The sequence below is a fragment of the Rhinoraja longicauda genome, chromosome 30 (genome assembly GCF_053455715.1).
Source record: "Rhinoraja longicauda isolate Sanriku21f chromosome 30, sRhiLon1.1, whole genome shotgun sequence".
In the NCBI taxonomy this organism is placed as follows: Eukaryota; Metazoa; Chordata; class Chondrichthyes; order Rajiformes; family Arhynchobatidae; genus Rhinoraja; species Rhinoraja longicauda.
In genome coordinates this window covers 19,873,369-19,895,846 of record NC_135982.1, presented here as the reverse complement: position 1 = coordinate 19,895,846, position 22,478 = coordinate 19,873,369, and the positions used below count along the sequence as shown (strand labels likewise).

The following is a 22,478-nucleotide window of genomic DNA, read 5'->3' as shown; positions in this document are numbered from 1 at the left end:
AACAACTCTACCGGATTCCCTGCAAGGCATTGGATAAGCGGGCGCAGGACTCGCGCCGCTGCCGGAACGAATCTATGGTAGAAATTAACCATGCCTACGAACTCCTGCAGCCCTTTTACTGTGGTGGGCCTGGGAAAAGCCCGGATAGCTTCCACCTTCTCGGGCAAAGGGGCGGCGCCGGCAGGAGTAATTCTGTGCCCTAGAAAATCGAGGGCAGGCAGGCCGAATTGACATTTGGAGGGTTGGATAATGAGCCCGTGGTCTTGGAGCCGCTGGAACACGGTCCGCAAATGGGCCTGGTGTCCCTGCACTGAGGGGCTGGCTACCAGGATGTCGTCTAAATAAATAAACAAAAAGGGTAAACCCCGGCCCACGCGGTCCATCAGTCGCTGGAAAGCCTGTGCCGCGTTCTTTAAACCGAAAGGCATACGCAACCATTCAAACAACCCGAACGGAGTAATAGTTGCAGTTTTTTGTATGTCCTCCGGTCGCACCGGAATCTGATGGTATCCTCGCACCAAATCGATTTTGGAAAACACCACCGCTCCTTCCAGCCCAGATGAAAAGTCCTGTAGGTGCGGTATGGGGTAGCGATCAGCCGTGGTGACAGCATTGAGACGCCGATAATCGCCACATGGCCTCCACCCCCCAGATGCCTTGGAGACCATGTGTAACGGCGAGGCCCACGGGCTGTCAGACTGACGGACAATTCCCATTTCCTCCATCTTCCTGAACTCCGCCCTTGCCACCACCAGTTTGTCTGGCGGTAGTCTCCTGGCCCGAGCGAAAACGGGAGGGCCTTCGGTGCGGATGTGATGGACCACACCGTGCTTAGCCGAAGGTGCGTCAAAACGTTGGACGAGCAGCTCTGGGAACTCTGCCAGAATCGCAGCATACGAGTCGGGGGCCGCGACGACGGCCTGGACAGTAGGGCTGGGCGAGGAGGCGATTGTCGGAGCGACGTGCTCATCTTCGGCGGAGGGTCGGAGGTCGTTACCGCGGACATCAGGAACCAGTGAAAAAGCCCAGAGAAAATCTGCGCCCAGGATCGCTTGTTTGACGTCGGCTATGATGAATGGCCATTCGTACGTGCGGAGGCCTAACACAAGGGACATCTTCCGTGTACCGAAAGTGCGAATTGGGCTGCCATTAACCGCGTTGAGGGTGGGACCTGTCTTACCCGATCTGGTTTCGAGGTCGGTCGGCGGCACTATGCTGACGATGGCTCCCGTGTCTACCAAAAATTCTGTGTCCGTGAATCGATCATGGACATAGAGGCGCCGGTTCTGGCCAATCGTAACTGCCCCTATGTACGATCGGCCGAGGCATTTCCCGCGAAGGTACAAGGCAAACGACAGTTGCGGGATTCGTTACCCCATCGTAGGTGATAATAGCACCAGCCGCGCTTGTGCGGATCTTTTTGGCAGGCTTTCGGAGAATTGGCGGGAGACGTGACGCCATCTTGCCGTCGCTGTGGCGTGGTCGCCGATGTCGAGACTTTGTTGATTGAACCACTTGCCTTGTTTTTTGCCGCTATGAGCGCGTCCGCTTTCGCTGCATATGCTTCGGGGTCCTTAAAAGAACAATCCGTAAGCAGCAGTCGGACATCCTCGGGAAGTTTCTCGCGGAATGCCTGTTCAAACATCGGGCAATCCGTATGCTCACCGGCTAGCGTCATCATTTCGGCCATGAGGACGGAAGGCAGTTGGTCTCCAAGATCCGGTAGGTGCAGAAGTTTTGCCGCACCACCATGCTTATTCAACCCGAAGGTTCGTAGTAATACCTTCTTCATGGCCTCGTACTTGTCTTCCGCAGGTGAATTTACGATGAACCGCATCACGCGCTTGGTTGTGTCCGGCGATAGAGCGCTGACGAGGTAGAAGTACTTCGTGGACTCGTCCGACACCTTCTTTATATGGAATTGAGCCTCGGCGTGGATAAACCAAGCTTGCGGTGCGTACGTCCAAAATAACGGAAGATGAACGCCTGCCGCGCTTGACTCCGGTGTGCCCTGCTCGGTCATCGTCAACGAGGCGTCGGGTTCCTGCTCAGTCGGTGATCGTCCAGATCACGTCGGGGTCACCAATATGGCGAGTCCGAAACTTGTTGGTTGTAGACGAAGTTTATTGCAGCCGCAATACACGAATACAGAGTTAAACAACAAGGTACAGGACAACCAATACAAACTTACTGTCTTCCTTGAAGACTTCGCCGAACTGACTAAAACGGGCGCCAAACGCGCACATGACATCGCTGGCCAATCAGCGATGTCGTTCCCTGGACCAATCCCCATGGTCGCGTTCCCACGTGACCTCGCTGGCCAATCCGAGGGTTCGACGACCTGGACCATTCTCTATGGTCGCTACAAAAGCATCTTTATTGTTCTGAACGGCAACATCGCTGGCATTCTGACGTTACAAGTTACATCTGCTGACTGAACATTGGCTGAGATCAGATGTAAACTTGACTAATGTTCCCCTATTTTAATTCACACTCCAAATCTTAACCCTAATTCTACCAGGACACCTTCACATTTTAGTTTCATTGTAGATGCACAGCATCTCTTGCCCAGAGTATGGGCGGCACGGTGGCGCAGCGGTAGAGTTGCTGCTTTACAGCGAATGCAGCGCCGTCGACTCAGGTTCGATCCTGACCATGGGAGCTGTACTGTACGGAGTTTGTACGTTCTCCCCGTGACCAGCGTGGGCTTTCTCCGAGATCTTCGGTTTCCTCCCACACTCCAAAGACGTACAGGTTTGTAGGTTAATTGGATGGGCAATTGTAAAAATTGTCCCTAGTGGGTGTAGGATAGTGTTAATGTGCGGGGATCGCTGGGCGGCGCGGACCCGGTGGGCCGAAGGGCCTGTTTCTGCACTGTATCTTTAAATCTAAAAAATCTAAATCTAAATTGAGAACCGGGGACATCGGTTTCAGGTGAAGGAGAAAAGATTTAATAGGAATCTGAGGGGTAACTTTTTCACTCAGAGGGTGGTGGGTGTATGGAACGAGCAGCCAGAGGAGGTAGTTGAGGCAGGTCCTATCGCAACATTTAAGAAACAATTAGACAGGTACATGGATAGGACAGGTTTAGAGGCACATGGGCCAAAGGCAGGCAATGTGGGACTAGGGACATGGTGACCGGCGTGGGAAAGTTGAGCTGCAGAGCCTGGTTCTACACTGTATGTCCCCATGACCCTCTATGACTCCATTATACAATTTTACAAGGTTCTATTCATATTGAAGATTCCCACTATTTATGCACTGAATCAGTTTCTCCATCCACAATTGTAAGGTTTGTTTTTGACCCTAGGCTCGTGGTTGTCTCCCCATCACTTGCTCAATTCTGCTCTTGACTTGGGTAATTAGTTGTTGCCTTACAGCACTTACAGTGCCAGAGACCTGAGTTCAATCCGGACTAAGGGTGCTGTCTGTACAGAGTTTGTACGTTCTCTCCGTGACCGCGTAGGTTTTCTCCAAGATCTTCGGTTTCCCCCCACCCTCCAAAGGCCTACAGGTGTGTAAGTTAATTGTCTTGGTATAAATGTAAATTGACCCAAGTTGTTTGCAGGATAGTGTTAGGGATCGCTGGTCGGTGCGGACTCAGTGGGCCGAAGGGCCTGTTTCCGCGCTGTATCTCTAAACTAAACGGAAATATATTTCAGAATTGACATTGATGGCACATCTTACTGAATGAATCACCAAGGCCTTTATTGTTGTCACCCTCTGGTGATAATTCTGCCAATTATGTGCCACCTCCAGACTGATGAGGTCAGTGGTAAAGTGGTGAGGAAAACCATTGGTTACCACACACAAAGTCTACAATTTACATTTCTAATGCGTTGCCTGTGTTTGCGAGAGAAGCTCTTTGCACAGAACCCACTGATATTGTAGAAAGGAACTGCATATGGTGTTATATACCAAAGATAGACACAAAATGCTGGAGTAACTCAGCGGGTCAGGCAGCATCTCAGGAGAGAAGGAATGGGTGACGTTTCGGGTTGAGACCCTTCGGGTCTTGAAGGGTCTTGACCCAAAACGTCACACATTCCTTCTCTCCTGAGATGCTGCCTGACCTGCTGAGTTACTCCAGCACTTTGTGGCTTCCTTTGATTTAAACCAGCATCTGCAGTTTTTTTTCTTGCATATGGTATTATATATCAAAGATAGACACAAAGTACTGGAGTAACTCAGCGGGTCGGGCAGCATCTCTGCAGAAAAAATAAGATGGGTGACGTTTTGGGTCGGGACCCTTCTTCAGTCCTGACCCGAAACCCCACCAATCATCTTTCTCCAGAGATGCTGCCTGACCCGCTGAGTTACTCCAGCACCTTGTGTCTAACCATTGATGTTCTTTGAAGATTATGTACTTGATGGGGAAAGTGGCTTTCTTCACCACTTGCTGGTCGTAGGGGTAGGATGCGATTTTACGATCAATTGATGCATTAGTTATGTTTTCCAACCAGAAATGGCTGGTTTAATTTACTTTGGGGTCAACAAATCACAAAAATGAGTTAATGAATCGTGGCATCATTCATTTGCATCCTTCCATCAGATGTTTGGGTTCAAGTCAAGTCAAGTCAATTTTATTTGTATAGCACATTTAAAAACAACCCACGTTGACCAAAGCGCTGTATAAGAAAATAACTGCAGATGCTGGTACAAATCGAAGGTATTTATTCTCAAAATGCTGGAGTAACTCAGCAGGTCAGGCAGCATCTCAGGAGAGAAGGAATGGGTGACGTTTCGGGTCGAGACCCTTCTTCAGACTGATGTCAGGGGGGGGGACAAAGGAAGGATATAGGTGGAGACAGGAAGATAGAGGGAGATCTGGGAAGGAGGAGGGGAAGAGAGGGACAGAGGAACTATCTAAAGTTGGAGAAGTCGATGTTCATACCACTGGGCTGCAAACTGCCCAGGAGAAATATGAGGTGCTGTTCCTCCAATTTCCGGTGGGCCGCACTATGGCACTGGAGGAGGCCCATGACAGAAAGGTCAGACTGGGAATGGGAGGGGGAGTTGAAGTGCTCGGCCACCGGGAGACCAGTTTTGCCAATGCGGACCGAGCGCAGGTGTGCGCTTGGTTTCGCCGATGTAAATAAGTTGATATCTGGAGCAGCGGATGCAATAGATGAGGTTGGAGGAGGTGCAGGTGAACCTCTGTCTCACCTGGACATCAGTTCAGGTACTAAGAACGAACATACAATGGCACACAAACATAACAGCACATACATAAACAGTTCACAGCGCCCCCTCAGAGGGCCTCAAACGCTAGGGAGTAGAAATAGGTTTTGAGCCTGGACTTAAAGGAGTCGATGGAGGGGGCAGTTCTGATGGGGAGAGGGATGCTGTTCCACAGGGTTATTATCATCACATGTACCGAGGTACAGTGAAAAGCTGCGTTTTACATGCTCTTCAAACAGGTCAGATGTACTGTACATAAATATAATCAAGTCAAACTCAAGTACAATAGATGGAGCAAAGGGGAAGATATGGAGTGCAGTTGTGGCTGTTTTAGAACACAATTACAGTCACAATCACAATCACAATAATACGCTATTAGCCAAGTATGTTTTGCAACATACGAGAAACTTCATTTGCCATAGAGTCATAACAATAAAAAGACAACAGGACACGCAAAATACATTTTAACACGAACATCCACCACAGTGACTCCTCCACATTCCTCACTGTGATGGAAGGCAAAAAAAAAGTTCAATCTCTCCCTTCTTTATACTCCAGCGGTTCGGGGGCCTCTAACCTTCTGTTGATGGGACAATCTTGACTCCTGTAGCCGGCGGCGAGCCTTCCTCGTCGGGGCGATCAAGCTCCTGCATCCGGTGGGGGGGGTCTCAGCTTCCCCGCGCCGGCGATCTACCTCGGGTCGGGACCAGTCGAACCTCGTGCAGCTTGGAGCTCCCGACCGGTCTCACCCCGAGACTGCGAGCTCCTTGATGCTAACGTCCGCAGGCCATTGGAGCATCGATCCCAGGCAAGGGATCGGCTCAGATGTTAAGTCCACGCCCCTGCTCAAAGTCAGTCCCAGGCAAGACCTCCAGCTCCACGATGTTAGGCGATGTTTAACTGCTTGGGTTTTGGTGATAGTCCTTATAATCATACATCAATTAAATAAACATAAGCATTTCTCAAAGATAGACACAACTGGAGTAACTGAGCAGGTCATGCAGCATATCTGGAGAGAAAGGATGGGGTGAGGGTTTCGGGTCGGGACCCTTCTTCACACTGGGTTAGGGTTAGAGATTTATCGTCTTTTCGATTGCTGTACCAAACTGAAGTCTCGCCTGCCCTCCCATGTAGGTGCAAGGAATCCCATGCCACTGTTTGCAGAAGTATAAGGAGCAGCTGCATACCCTGCAGTGAAAAGGTTTCCCTCCACTAAAAACAGATTATCAACTTATCCTCGAGTCGCTGTTTTTGAAACCTGGTTGTGTGAAATAGACTGCCGTGTCACTCCCTACATTACTACATCAGCTTACACTTCGGTGTAAATTGCTCCAGGCCCTGGGTTGTGCTGTTACAAATAGCATTTCCTTCCTTTCATTACATTTGGTGACACGCACGCACGCACGCGCACGCACGCGCACGCACACACACACACACACACACACACACACACACACACACACACACACACACACACACACACACACACACACGCACACACACACACCTGCATCAAAGAATCAAATTCATTCAATCAAATCTCAACAGCCACGCTCTCCTTTTTTGATTGATTTATTGAAAGCTACAGCAGGGAAACATGCCCTTCGGCTTATCGAGTCCACGCCGACCATCGATCATCCTTTCACACAAGCCTCTGAGTCATCCCCACCTTCGCATCCACTCCCTACGCGCTCGGGCAATTGGCAGAGGCCAATTAACCTATAAACTCGCACGTCTTTGGGATGTGGGAGGAAACCGGAGCTCCCGAAGCAAACCCATACGATCGCAGGGAGAACGTGCAAACTCCACTCAGACAGCACCCGAGGTCAAGATTGAACCCAGGGCTCCAGAGCTGGGAGGCAGCAGTTCTACCAGCTGCGCCACTGTGCTGCCTGAAAGAAAGGGTATTTCTTTAGAGTGATCAAGTACTTTATTTTGTTTGATTAAGTTTATTATTATATACGGCTGGAAGGTATAATACAGGGCCAGACATTCACACATCAGTAATTCACACATTATTATTCATTTATTTGGACTCGACTTTATAACTACTTAATTGCTTGTAAAGCACTGTGGGATTCCTTGAGGTCCTGAAAATTGCTTGTAAAATTCACATCTGTTTCAGTCACGTTCCTCTCTTGAAAGTCTAGTAAACCAGTTACTGCAGGTGGCAGGAAGAACACTAATGGAGTCTGAAAACGTACCACATTGACCTACACTGAGATTGGCAGAGTACATCGGACATTTAGGTTAAACCTTATCAGAATATGCTGCATGCCTTATTGATTCAGTCCAGTGCAGGCTGGGACAAGGTCTATATACTCTCATTCCATCACAACATCCACTAAACGTTTACAATAGACGTGCCTGGGAACAACATGGATTGGTTTAGTTTAGTTTAGTTTAGAGATACAGCGAGGAAACAGGCCCTTCGGCCCACCGAGTCTGCGCCGACCAGCGATCCCCGCACGCTAACACTATCCTACACACACTAGGGACAATTTACATTTATGTCAAGCCAATTAACCTACAAGCTTGTACGTCTTTGAAGTGTGGGAGGAAACCGAAGATCTCGGAGAAAACCCACGCAGGTCACGGGGAGAAAACGTACAAACTCTGCACAGACAAGCACCCGTAGATAGGAATGCTCAGAATGCTGCCTGTCCCGCTGAGTTACTCCAGCATTTTGTATCTATCTTCCTGTCAGCTTCTTCTCAGTTCTGCCCAATATATTACCATTATTATCAGAGTCTTGTGCAGAACAGTCTTTAAATCTTTTTCAGAATTTTATGTAGACAATCTCTGCTGGGGCATTTCCACCCTCAGACTTTGGAACTTAGAAAGTAATACAAGCAATTTCCACCACGTTACTTTTTTGTGATGAGACTGCCTCGAACGTGTCTCTCACCAAGGAATTTTATATTCCATTTTTAATGATTCCCACAACCATTTATTACTGATGTTATACTCTGGCGGCCAAAGCTAACTGGGGCGTCACCATTTTTTTTTTAAGATGGATAAATATTACCTTCCTTCCAATCCTTGGGAACTATCCATCATGAGACAACCTATTAAAAATACAGACTTGGAATCGCATTTCCCTGAGGACTCCAAGTTCCAAAACCTATCTAAAATAACGCCTTCCTCGAACTTATTCCGAGTCTTATTATTTCTATCATTTAATTTTATTATTTGGACATCAACTTCATCAAACTCATGTTAATTTTCTTATTTGGTATGTACACAGCACCCAGTGACATCTTGATATATTTTCCCTAAAAAATCAGTCACCCACTGATGAATGTTTCTCCGTTCCTTCCACTGTTATTCTGTTTTCCATTAACTTTTTGGCCGTTCTCTTTGGGAAGATCTGTTTATTATACTCAATAATATTTGGATGAGAATGAGATGCTTTTAATTTAGCATAACAATTCTGTTTTCCTCACATTAATCTTTGCACATCACCAGCCAACCACTATGCTTTTTTTTTTTCTCAGCAGATTCCCATCTTTTACCTTTGTGTATATATTTACCATTTTATGTTTGTTTTGTTGCCTTTAAGAACTTTTGATCTGTTTTCGACATTGATCTCATTGCCTGTTCAACTTGGACCTGAGTTTGCAACCTTTAGATTTTGATTTTTTTTTTAGATTTAGAGATACAGCGCGGAAACAGGCCCTTCGGCCCACCGGGTCCGTGCCGCCCAACGCAATCCTACACACACTAGGGACAATTTTTACATTTGCCCAGCCAATTAACCTACATACCTGTATGTCTTTGGAGTGTGAGAGGAAACCAAAGATCTCGGAGAAAACCCACGCAGATCACGAGGAGAACGTACAAACTCCGTACAGACTGCGCCCGTAGTCAGGATCGAACCTGAGTCTCCGGCGCTGCATTCGCTGTAAGGGAGCAACTCTACCGCTGCGCCACCGTGCCGCCCACTTTACTTTAGAGATACAGCGTGGAAGCAGGTCCTCCGGCCCACCAAATCCGTGCTGACCGGCGATCACCCTGTACACTAGCACTACCCTACACACCAGGGACAATAAGCAATTTTTACTGAAACAAGTTAAACTACAGGTAGTGTAGGAAAATAACTGCAGATGCTGGTACAAATCGAAGGTATCACAAAATGCTGGAGTAACTCAGCAGGTCAGGCAGCATCTCAGGAGAGAAGGAATGGGTGACGTTTCGGGTCGAGACCCTTCATCAGTCTGAAGAAGGGTCTCGACCCGAAACGTCACCCATTCCTTCTCTCCTGAGATGCTGCCTGACCTGCTGAGTTACTCCAGCATTTTGTGATACCAGTTAAACTACAAACTAGTATGTCTTTGGAGTGTGGGAGGAAACCGGAACACCCGGTGAAAACCCACATGGTCACAGGGAGAACATACAAACTTCGTACAGACAGCACCCTTAGTCAGGATCGAACCTGGTTCTCTGGCGCTGTAAGGCAACAACTCTACCGCTGTGCCACCGTGCCACCTAGAACCCTTTAACAATGTATAGTTAAAAGCAGCCAACATTTCACGGAAAACCTGGATAGAGCTGAATGTATAAAATATCTTGCCTCGAAGAGGGGAAATCAAGTCTCCATTATTAAACACAAATCTGTAACCTGTTACTTTTTTTCTAATGGATTCACCTCTAATCATTTTTTTGTAGTGATTTTAAATCATTATTTAATTGTTATATCTGGGTACAAAAAGAACTCGTATTACTCAGTGGAGTAATTATGTAACTCCAGTCTATACTCAGAGAATGTCTGAGCTGGACTCAGCCGAAGATCACCAAACTCTTACAACACTAATTGGATTTTGTAGGAAGGAACTGCAGATGCTAGTTTAAACGGAAGATAGACACAAAAATCTGGAGTCACTCAGATGGTCAGGCAGCATCTCTGGAGAAAAGGAATGGGTGACGTTTCGGGTCGAGACCCTTCATCTGGCTGTTTATCTCAGATTATCTCAGCCAGGAAAGATGACGAGACAATACAAGGTTGAGGGATGGGTAAATGTGTAGAGGTGGAGATGAGGAGCATTGCTTATTCCACTCTCCTAATTGTTATTTTTACTGTCGTTATTAAGTAATATAACAATGTCATGGAGTGTTACGGTGTGGAAACAGGCCCTTGGGCTCAACTTACCCACATCGGCCAACATGTCCCAGCTACACTAATCCCACCTGCCCGCGTTTGGTCCATATCCAGATTGGGATCAGACAACCCTAACAGATGAATAGCGGTCATTTGGGGCAAGTGCCCAGGAGTCAATGCCTTCAGGAGAGGAGAGGGAAATGCTGAAAACTGATGAGAGGAAAGCTCTGGCCCACGTGAACAATACATGTGAAACGACAATAACAGATGTATTTCTGGGTCTTATCCTGGAAACTCTGGGTGTTTCAGGAGAACCCTTTGGAATTTGCAATTTCCATTCGCCATTTGGAATTACAGTCTCGCCTTGACAATTGCTGATGTTGGCATCGCTCCGAATCCTTTCACTCCTGAGATCAATTTATGATTTTTCTAACTAGGAATGGCAACCAGCTTCTCAAATCCGCAATCAGTGAATTATTTTCAGTTAAAACGCTTGAGAATTGAATGACTTGTATTGGAGGATTTTTATCGTTTACTTTTGTTGGGGGGGGGGGGGTGTTTCCTTTAGAGTGTGAGAGAGTTAAGGCTACCATCCAGCCCTGTAAGTGTGAGGATGCATTTGAGACTAGATGGCGGCTCATCTGGTTGGACTCTCAGTTAGGCCAGCAGTATGTGCAGTGGTGGCGAGAAGTCAACCCACTGCTGTACGCCTAGCTCAAGGTTGCCCAGCTGCCCAAGTGGGAAGGATGCATTTGACTGGATGCAGCAAATACCTGCATGAGTCTGCCTCCAATATGTCCCCCTCCAAGGATTTTTATAGCAAGAAACTAACATACCAGTAAATAATCACTGATTATTGTAAAATTCAATGGTAGCTTTACCCACAATCTACAAACATTCTAAAGTGCTATGGTGGAAGGTTAACTGTGTGTGAAGATATTAAGGAAAAATAGACCCAATTTAACTGATTAATTGATGATTGCTATTTGTTGTTATTAAGGGTGTCAGCCTCCTAATTTTTAATTAATTCCATGAACTAAATTCCATAAAAAGGAATTAATTTTTTTTCACTTGAAATTGAAGTTATTAACACGCCAGGTTTTGGGGGCCTTGATTGGAAAAAAAAAGACTTTGTTTGAAATGCCTCAAGAGTCTTTGTCATTAAAGGTTAGAGGTGGATGCTCTAATAACTTAAAGTGCCACTTTGCGCAGGGTTTTTCTTTTCAAGCTTGGCTTACAGCAGGCCTGACCAGGCCAGGCCAGGCCAGGCCGGGCCTGCTTGTTGTGTATTACGTGCAAGCACGTGCAAGCCCATTTCTCTGCTCACTGCAGAACTCCCCCATCTGAACGGCAGCTAATCCCAGTGCCCTTCGTCTCTGAGAAATGGTTTGAGATCTCCTGCTGACTGACCGAAGGCTCTTACTCCTGGGCCGGAGTGACGTCACCTTTCTAGTTCTTGGTAAGTATGACTCTCCGGTTTGGACCATCCGCTCCTTTCACAGTTAACTGTTAACATTGTCCGAGCCGAGGCAAGGCCAGGTATCAAAGAACAAAATATCCAGTAAACAGTGGGTTTAAATTCCATCAGTGTAAACCTGACAACATTGCTGATATTTCCATTAACATCTTCCATTCCAATGATTGGCAAAGCAGTTTTCATTGTCCTCAATAACGGTGCCATTCCACGCCGGACACCAATTCCATTCCTTAATTATAATGGCATCCTACTTATATTGGTTGGGATCATCGTCAATATTTCCAAAATTTATAAGGTTCGGGCTCTTTAATGTTCAGTTAACGTATATTGTATCAAGATTAAGATATTTCCAGCTTTCACTGGCCACTTGAGGATCTATTGTACAGTCTTTGTACATCCCCAATCCTTTCCACTCTTCACTTGAATTTCATGTTTCATGTATCTTGTGTTCTATCACTGTTAGCAGACCAATTTCCCTCCTGGGATAAAGAAAGTTCTATTGTATCGTTTCGTATCATGTCATATCGTCCAGCAAGCTTAGATCTTATTTAAAATCTCACAAATAAAAGTAAAATGTCGAATCAAAATAAATGGCCCTTGAGGTACATCACGTTCCATTCAACATTGCTGCGGCAACAATAATACCTCACACCATCTGGTACTGCAGGTTTTCTTTTTAATTACACTCAAGAGAAAGACCTTGCAAACACACTGCCTTGAAAAACCTGTGTGAATTGTGATCCTTAATTCTTGCGAAGGAGCAGGGGACTTGCCTTACCATCAGTGTGGCATAGTCTCAGAGCGAAGGTATGTAACGAGGCAAAAGGCCTGCCTGCCCTATGTTTAAAGTCAAATTTAAAATTCGAACTCATCACAGCAAAGGTCGGACTAAAGTAATGCCATATTCAAAGGGTGACCCAAAAAAATATGCATCATTTTCAGGAGAGCGTCGTTCACAAGATCAATTCATATTCATCAGAATTAAAAAATTTGGAGGCCAGGGAACATTGATTTGAACATTGATTTGACAGAGTCTGTCAATTTGACCCTAATCTCATGAATAGGTGGCCTTGGGAGAGGTGACCTGGTTTGCGTTCATATTTAATAATTGTGAAACTTTAATTAATTTATCACCAAGTCTTTTCAACTCTCCGGTAGATTGATCGGTTCACTGCATTGCTCATCTTGTTTGGACTGAAGGAATCGTGAAGTGAACCTGACCAAACTTCCAATAAAGAAAAAGAGATCTCCTTTCTAATCTTAGGAGCTGTACTTGCTGATGTCAAATAATTCTTGAGTTGTAGCACCCTTCCAAAGCGCGGCAGAATTTCAGCTGGTTTAGCAAGAGTACTTCCAATGGCGATGTTAGAGGTGAACAAATACTTTAACTATGAATGATAGGGGATTTCTAAAAGACAATTGTGTTTGCATTGGTTTCTGAATGAAATCACCAACTTAGAAACATTCTCCAGATTAAAAAAAACAATTGTATTCCTTTCTTTGTAGATAATAAAAACTTAAACTTAATGAAAAATTAGGAAGGGATTGGAATTAGTAGGAATCTGCCTTTGCCCTCCGGTCCTGTATGAATTGATTCCATTCCGTCTTGTTTACTTTATTGATTTATGTTTTTAAAAAATGACATAAACAATGTCTATGTAGGCATTGAATGAAGCAATGTTTCACAACCATCCATGGCCTTTCCATTGATTTCTTCTAAAAATCTGTATATTTATTTATTTTTGGCATGAATTTTCTTGAGCCTTACCATTTCATAACACCCAAGCAGAATCTACTCCTTATCACACCGTCAACATTGAAAAACATGTTGCCATGGTGTTTCACAGGAGGTTAAGGAGAAAACAGACCTCATGCCAAAGAAAGGACGACAAAAATCTTATTCACAAAGGTGAGTTTAAAAGAAAGGCTTGGGCCTTGAGGAGAATGATATCAAAGTGTAGGATTGAGAGTCGAAGATGCTTATTACAATGGGAAGGTGAATCATAGGAGCCTAAAGGCAAAACACCAGCAAGGCTGATGGATATCTCTGAGAATAAGAATGAAAATTCGAAAAACCAGAGGGTTTAAGGATTTTAGTAACTCTACAGAAATTTTAAAGTCAATGTAATGCGGTGAAGTGGGTTGATAGGGCAGCGATGCTTGGTTCTGGACTGAAATATGGCCATATAAAGTTTAGGGAGCACTGGAGTTTTAGTTTTAGTTTTAGAGATACCCCACACATTAACACTATCCTTCACACACTAGGGACAATTTAATTTTTTTAAATTTTTTTTTAACATTTGTCCAGCCAATTAACCTACAAACCTGTACGTCTTTGGAATGTGGGAGGAAACCAAAGATCTCGGAGAAAACCCACGCGGTCACGGCGAGAACAATAGACAATAGACAATAGACAATAGGTGCAGGAGTAGGCCATTCAGCCCTTCGAGCCAGCACCGCCATTCAATGCGATCATGGCTGATCACCCTCAATCAGTACCCCGTTCCCGCCCTCTCCCCATACCCCCTCACTCCGGTATCCTTAAGAGCTCTATCCAGCTCTCTCTTGAAAGCATCCAACGAACTGTCCTCCACTGCCTTCTGAGGCAGAGAATTCCACACCTTCACCACTCTCTGACTGAAAAAGTTCTTCCTCATCTCCGTTCTAAACTCCGTACAAACTCCGTACAGACAGCACCCGGGATCAAACCCGGGTCTCCGCCACTGCATTCACTGTGAGGCAGCAACTCTACCGCTGCACCACCGTGTAACCAATGGATGATGGTGGACAATCTGGGTAGCATTGGACATAATAGGGAAGGGGAGTGGTGGGTGGTGAACAGAGAAGAGAGTGATTCACTGTGTCTTAGAGAACACTGTTCATTATTTCCAATCCCTTTACACATTCCCCTTTCACGAATTATTGCTCATGAAGATTTTCACACAGGATCCATCATTTTCCTTTTTTTGGCATATTAAAAATCATTTGTGAACATCAAATGAGCAGAAGCTCCATGAGTGTAGAGAGATTGCCATTTTTTTAACCATGGAAAAACTATACAGTGGAGAAACTATGCATGCTACCCAGGCAAATAAAGACCATGCATGAGTGCAATGATACCATCTATGAGTACAACAGGTAGTGTACGAAGAGTAAGGAAATGGAGTGTAGAATATAGTATTACTGCTACAGCGAAAGTGCTGATTTAAAAAAAAGTGCAAATGCCTCAATGAGGTAGATTGGAAGATCAAGAGCATGAAGGGTTTGTAAGTGTGTCTTTAATTTCACAGTTTTCATAGAGTTTTCGGAGACATTGCCGTTTAATGCAAGGAATAATATGTGCATGGGTATATATTTTGAAGTTCTGGTGTTGAATTTGTGAGGTTTTCTAAATGAGGATTATCAGTTGAGCTCGGATTTGCAAAACTTGCATTCTAATTGGTCTGACTCTAAAATGGTCTCGAGGAAAATCAGACTTTTCCACTTAAGCTCATGTCTCAGTTATTTTTAAAAGTAATTATGTCAGACAGTTCAGTTTGGTACCAATCAAGAAGGTTAAGATCCAAGCCTTGGTTGTTGTTAACCTCTATCAGTCAGAGTAGTATCTGTTGTGAAGGGATGGAGCTCCCACCCCTAGTCACAAGTTCAGTTGAAAGGCAGGCACATGTCGATGCATCAGAAGGACTTAATAGATCAACCTGGAACATGGTGATGAGAGACAAGGCTATTGCCTCTTGCTGTTATAAACAAGGGAAGTTATTTATATGCAATATATTGAAGGACAGTTAACATGTGTTAACGTGACTCAAGATCAATGTGAACATCACCTTCAGTCATGTTAACACATGTTAAAACTGTTCTTCAATCTATTCCCTTCCCTTGTCTACAACAGTAAGAGGCAATAGACAATAGTTAGAGGAAAATAATGGAAGCCATCAAAAGTCAGCTGCAGAACTGATGATGTCATTTGTAATCCATAACTTTCACGTCAAAGTACTTGGACATGAACTCGCAAGCTCACAAGTTATAGGAGTAGAATTAGGCCATTCGGCCCATCGCATCTACTCCGCCATTCAATCATGGCTGATCTAATCCCATTTTCCAGCCTTCTCCCCATAACCCTTGACACCTATTCTAATCAAGAATTTGTCTATCTCTGCCTTAGAAATATTAATTGACTGGGCCTCCACCGCCCTCTGTGGCAATGAGTTCCACAGATCAACTACCCTCTGACTAAAGAAGTTCCTCCTCACCTCCTTTCTAAAAGAACGCCCTTTAATTCTGAGGCTCTGACCTCTGGTCCTAGACTCTCCCACCAATGGAAACTTCCTTTCCACATCCACTCTATCTATGCCTTTCATTATTCCGTAAGTTTCGATGAGGTGTCCCCCCCCTCAACCTTCTAAACTCCAGCGAGTACAGGCCCAGTGCTGTCAAGCGCTCATCGTACGTTAACCCACTCATTCCTGGAATTATTCTTGTAATCCTCCTCTGGGCGCTCTCCAGAGCCAGCACATCTTTCCTCAGATACGGCGTAACTGAAAGTTGGGCAAGAATTCATCAAAGGGGGAGGGTAAATCTTCTGGGGAAATCTATCAATTTTGCGCAGCCATGAAGGAGTAGGTGATTTGTTTACTGTACAAGTATCATATAATAATTATTTATTTTTAAATATGGATGCACCTCAATGAATCAGATATACAAGGACAAAAAACGAGTCATTAATTTGCCATCTACTCATATATTCTAATATATAAAAGTGACAATAAAATCCCATCTGTTCTATTTCTCACATTCGAATTAGGGCTTTAGAAACTCTGATAATTATCCTCAACCATTACCATTGGATCCTTGCTCATACGAGATGCAAATTGCTCAAGGAACTAATTATTAAAAATCGGGTCAGTTTCTAATTCAGTTGCTGAATTAAAAGGGAAAAATACTATTTAAGTGGGAGAAGGTCACTTTGGCATTGAGCCAGTATCAATCTGCCCAGGAAGAGCAAGTTTTCACAAGAGTCATTAGAATTGAAAGTTGGATCAGTGAAGAAGCATTTTATCCCACTTTTGTCTAATGTTACATGATTGTGTGACTCTTTTAATTTGAATTGTTTTACAATGAAATTGTGCTATACGTTAATCAATAAACTGGCCATGACGAGCTGCTCCATAGAATGTTCCCATTTGAAAGCCTTTCAAATGTAAGTAAAGCCTGTGGGAACTTCTGTTTCCCATATATTTTGGGTGTACTGACTAAGTTGGAGTGAAGCTGGATAGATGCCATTGTCAATATCTTCATACATCAGATTAAAAAACCCCCCAACTAAGTTGACAAAGGTGTGGCACTAAAGAGAAATCATTAAATGAAATATTTTATTTTTATTATGCTAATAGCAAAACTAATCAAAAAGTATTAATACTTTGTCAATGGAAAATGTTCCTCCTGATTAAGTGAGTAAATCCTTTTAGAGGGATGAGAGGAGGTCTTATCGAAACGTATAAGATTATTAAGGGGTTGGACACGTTAGAGGCAGGAAACATGTTCCCAATGTTGGGGGAGTCCAGAACAAGGGGCCACAGCTTAAGAATAAGGGGTAGGCTATTTAGAACTGAGATGAGAAAAAACGTTTTCAGTCAGAGAGTTGTGAATCTGTGGAATTCTCTGCCTCAGAAGGCAGTGGAGGCCAATTCTCTGAATGCATTCAAGAGAGAGCTAGATAGAGCTCTTAAGGATAGCGGAGTCAGGGGGTATGGGGAGAAGGCAGGAACGGGGTACTGATTGAGAATGATCAGCCATGATCACGTTGAATGGCGGTGCTGGCTCGAAGGGCCGAATGGCCTCCTCCTGCACCTATTGTCTATTGTCTATTGTCTAAATGGACAATGTGTTAACAACTGTCTGCATTGAAATACTGAAACCGTGCCAGTGGGTCCCGCGTCCAAAATGACTCATTAATCTGCATCGAATCTCCAGGCCAACACTTCTATCTGCCCAGGAACCTACTTTCAAAATTTACACTGCCTAACAAATCAACCGACATTCTCGCCATGTACTCTTGTGCCAAACAGCATACAATTGATTCCATGCTACAACTTCTTCGCAAATGTTCCATCTTCCTTCGTATGGTGTATGAGTAAAAACAGAAAGGGATGGAAGCACTCACAGACCAGGCAGAGTTACAGGTCCGGGACTCTCCATTAGAACTGGGAAACACAGGAAAGAAGTTAGTATTTAGTCACACAGAGAAGGTGGGGGAAGGGAAGGTAGAGCAAAGGAAATATTTTTGATAGGGTGAGACTAACGACTTAAGGGTGGCATGGTGGCGCAGCGGTAGAGTCGCTGCTTTACAGCGCTTGTAGCGCCAAAGACCCGGGTACGATCCCGACTACGGGCGCTGTCTGCGCGGAGTTTGTACCTTCTCCCTGTGACTGCATTGGTTTTCTTCAAGATCTTCGGTGTCTTCCCGCACTCCAAAGACATACAGCTTTGTTGGTAAATTGGCTTAGTCCTAGTGTGTGTAGGATAGTGTTAATGTGCAGGGATCACTGATCGGTGCGGACTCGGTGTGAAGAGCCTGTTTCTGCGCTGTATCTGTGAACTAAGCTAGATCAGTTAATGTAGTCCTAGCTATTGCAGTTGGGTTCAGATCATTCTTCTTTATCTGTGTACGTTGTGTTTGTTTCCTTTGCCTCTCATTACATCCCATCCCCTCCCTCGAATTCACTCTGCCACTAAAAGTGAACTTGTAACCTCTCTTTCCTAGTTCTGCTAAGAGATCTGGACCTGAAGCATTAAACCTGATTCTCCTTCTACAGATGCTGCCTGATCTGCTGAGTCTTTCCAGAGTTTTCAGATTTGTAGCTTCAGCAGTTTTTTGGTCTTCATTTAGGTTTGAGTTCCCATGTTAGATGCTATAATGATTGAGGTCTCTGAAGTGTAAAGGTACTTTATTGCTATACATTAAGGTTCTGGTAAGTACTGTGTAAACCAGATATCCTATTGTAACCTTCAGGAGTGTGAGGGGAATGGCAACTTATGAAATAGTGGGGGATCTCCAATCATGGTATTTATAGTCTGAAAACAACCATAAACCTAAAGTCATGAAGATGGTGGCTCCTCAAGAAATAGATCTGGATGTTCACCAATGTAATTAATAAATGATTATTACATTGTACATAGTTTTAAATAATCTGGTTGCTCGAAATATTGCATAAAAATAGTTTTTAAAATGAATAACAGGAACACAAATATATTGGCAAGGATTGCTATTGATAATCCAAACTTGTCTGCAATTCAAATGTTGCTCCATCTCGGAGAACATGGACTTGCAACCTTCAGCAGTATTACAGTTAGCAATTGAGTTTGGGCTTTGTAATGGGTGGTTGCATATAATCTTTTGTTTCAACTGACTGAGGAAACCAGGACACGGTGTGAGAAGAAAGCATTAGCCATTTAAGACTTGAGATGGGGAGGAATTCCTTCATTCAGAGGGTGGTGAAGCTTTGGAATTCTCTACTCAAAGGCCGTTGGAAACTCACAGGTTACTTCCATTCATAGCTCAGACTGATCAATTCCTGGGCATTAAGGGAATTCGGGGATATAGGAATAGTGCTGGAAAATGGCACTGAGGTAGAAGATTAACCTTGGACGAGATGAATAATGGAGCTGGCTAGAAGCATCAGATGGCCACGTCCTGTTCCCATCCCTTGTGTCCTAATGTTAAAGCTGGTGCTTCAACAATGTGGCTAAAAACATGTTCCTTTGGATAATCGGCACTGACTGAAATACCTGCTCACGTTACATGAGAAGGTCCGACTCAAGAGGTGAAAGTGGGCCACAGCTAAAACCAATGGATTATTTCAACATTGCAAGAAACTCCAATGCTCGGCGCATTGCCTCTTTGAGGACCCTCGGAGGCAAATTCAGGTCCACAGAGGTGCCAGTTCGGACATTAAGCTGTCTGGCTGATAGGGTAAAGAGACACTTTCAAATGGCCGATTTGCAGCAGATGCTTCTGTCAGTTCGCCATCCAGTGAATACTTTATTGAGCGAATGCTGTGCGGTCAGATGTGTAGCCATTTGGCTACCACAATAGTACCTTAATCCAAGTCCCAATTCTCAGTTCAGTTGAGTTTATTGTCACGTGTACTGAGGTACAGTGAAAAGCGTTTTGTTGCGTGCAAACCAGACAGCAGGAAGATAATACATGATTACAATCGATCCGTTTACAGTGTACAGATACATGATAAGGGAATAACGTTTAGTGCAAGTTAAAGCCAGCAAAGTCCGTTCAAGGATCGTCCGAGGGTCCTCAAAGAGGTAGATGGTATTTCAGCACTGCTCTCTGGTTGTGGTAGGATGATTCAGCCGCCTGAAAACAGTTCTCTCCAGTTCCCCAGTGAATACCTATTAGCCAGCCCTTAAAATATACTTTTTCCTTGTTGCCCTCAACCAGTACCTGATATGGGAACTTATGTATTCTGATTTTTAAACTTGATTCCACTGAAATCAGTGGACATGAACTTTGGAAGCAGTTACGATGTTTGTACGCTACCATATCATGGCCTTTACAGCTCGTGACCAAGGACAAATTTCTACCTCAAATTATCTAGTCATGATCATGTTACTGTTGTGGGAGCTTGCTGTGTGCTCTTTATCTATGGTATAGCCTAGATTGCACAGGGAACATACACCAGAAATGGCTCATAGGATGGAATGAGCTTTGAGACATTTAAAAAAGTTGGTATATAAGTGCACATTGTCTCACGTTTTATTAACAATATGTATCTAACCATCACAGTTGGGGCGGCACAGTGGCGCAGCGGTAGAATTGCTGCCTGACAACGCCAGAGACCTGGGTTTGATCCTGTCTACGAGTGGTGTCTGTGTGGAGTTTGTACGTTCTCTCTGTGCCCGCGTGGGTTTTCTCCGGGTGCTCCCGTTTCCTCCCACACTCCAAAGACATACGGGTTTGTAGGTTAATTGACTTGGTTAAATTGCAAATCGCCCCTCGTGTGTGTAGTATAGCGTTAGTGTGCAGGGATCATTGACCAGCGCGGACTCGGTGGGTTGAAGGACCTATTTCCGCGCTGTATCTCTAAACATAAACTTAAACTTAGCAGGCTTGAATGAAGTACATCATAGGACCATGGAAACGTGCAGCACAGAACCCACTCCTTACAGTTCACCTTGTACATGCTGACCATTCCTCTGCATACTTCCTTTCCAAGTACGCATCTAAATACCTTTTAAATGTCACGATGGTTACATAGGCAATGAGCTGGTTAAATGTTCTTTTCATAATCCAGGTTTTATATACTGATTCCACAACTGCTATTTTAGCGAGTGTCTATTATTACATGCACCATTGTCACTCAGGTCATTTGAAAGATAGTCTAGCATTTGATTGGATTTGTCTGGAATGTTCGGCCCCATTTATCTTAATCTTTTAAAGTGGAGTCAAGGAAGCAGCTCCCAGGGTCATTGCCAAATCAGACTTTCCACAGCCCTTGTGGGTCAATACATGTGACACTGATTAAGCCATTGAAAGACTCCGAGAATTTAATTGAGAAGGCCTTTATTGTTCGGTCACTGAGCTGTTTGACTCTCACTAGATTGACTTAAAAATCTCAGTTATCTTTTGTGACCAGTACATGTAAAGAGACGAATAGGGTGGTGCAGCGGTAGAGTTCCTACCTTACAGCGCTTGCAGCGCCAGAGACCCAGGTTCGATCCCGACTACGGGTGCTGTCTGTAAGGAGTTTGCACGTTATCCCCATGTCCTGCGTGGGTTTTCTCCGAGATATTTGGTTTCCTCCCACACTCCAAAGTCGTGCAGGTTTGTAGGTTAATTGGCTTGGTGTATGTGTAAATTATCCCTAGTGTGTGTAGGATAGTGTTAATGTGTGGGGATTGCTGGTTGGTGCGGACTCGGTGGGCCGAAGGGCCTGTTTCTGCACTGTATCTCAAAACTAATCGAAACTAAAATAGCCTCGCATCACATTACAGTGAATTGTGGCAATTGTGAGCTCCATCTCAGTGTTTATTTGGAAATAGTGTGGGACCAGCCAGACCGTGTGCCGTTGGACTTTCATATGAGGAAAGTCAAATCCCGGATTCAGAGCTGATCGGGCACTCTGCTCTCCCACTGTGTTAGTCAATCTCCACACTGTGTTGTCAACTTATGAGCAGTTTATTGCTTCACTCAAAGGGGTTTCACGGTATTCATGTGTAGGAAGGATCCGCAGATGCTGGTTTTTGCCGAAGATAGACACAAAAAGCTGGAGTACCTCAGCGGTTCAGGCAACACCTGTGGAGGAAAGGAATAGGTGATGTTCCGGGTCGAGACCTTTCTTCTGTCTTCAGTCCGAAGAAGGGTCTCAACATGAGACGTCACCTATTCCTTTTCTCCAGGGATGCTGCCTGTCCCGTTGAGTTACTCCAGCTTTTTGTGTCTATCTTCATGGTATTCATAATTGTTTCTGCTGTTTTCAGCGGCAATGTGATGGGAGAAAGATGTCGGTGAATTGTCCCAGTGTCCCTGACAGGCCTTGACCGGCTGGCCAGATGCCCAGTTAAGTGGCAGCCCACAGTATCTCTCTTTGTTGGTCTCCCAGGTTTTCTCTGGCATGTGACAGGCCAGTGGAAGCTCGAGGGGAAACGCACACTGCCAGATTCCAGTTTCCAGTTGACCGTACAAGTGGGGGTTTTGATGGAACTATT

General features: G+C 44.7%; 1 protein-coding gene across 6 annotated transcripts in view; it reads left to right on the top strand.

Annotated features, from left to right (window-relative positions):
- ajap1 (adherens junctions associated protein 1) overlaps positions 1–22,478 on the top strand; it is a 237,146-nt gene that overhangs the window by 209,176 nt on the left and 5,492 nt on the right. For 5 of the 6 annotated variants that reach the window (XM_078425014.1, XM_078425015.1, XM_078425012.1 and 2 more), the window contains exon 5: positions 11,612–11,738. The exons of the other annotated variant lie outside the window; for it this stretch is intronic. In XM_078425014.1, coding sequence (XP_078281140.1) covers positions 11,612–11,684 — 73 coding nt within the window. In that variant the 3' untranslated portion in view covers positions 11,685–11,738. The remainder of the gene's footprint in view (positions 1–11,611; positions 11,739–22,478) is intronic. 6 annotated transcript variants of the gene reach the window in all.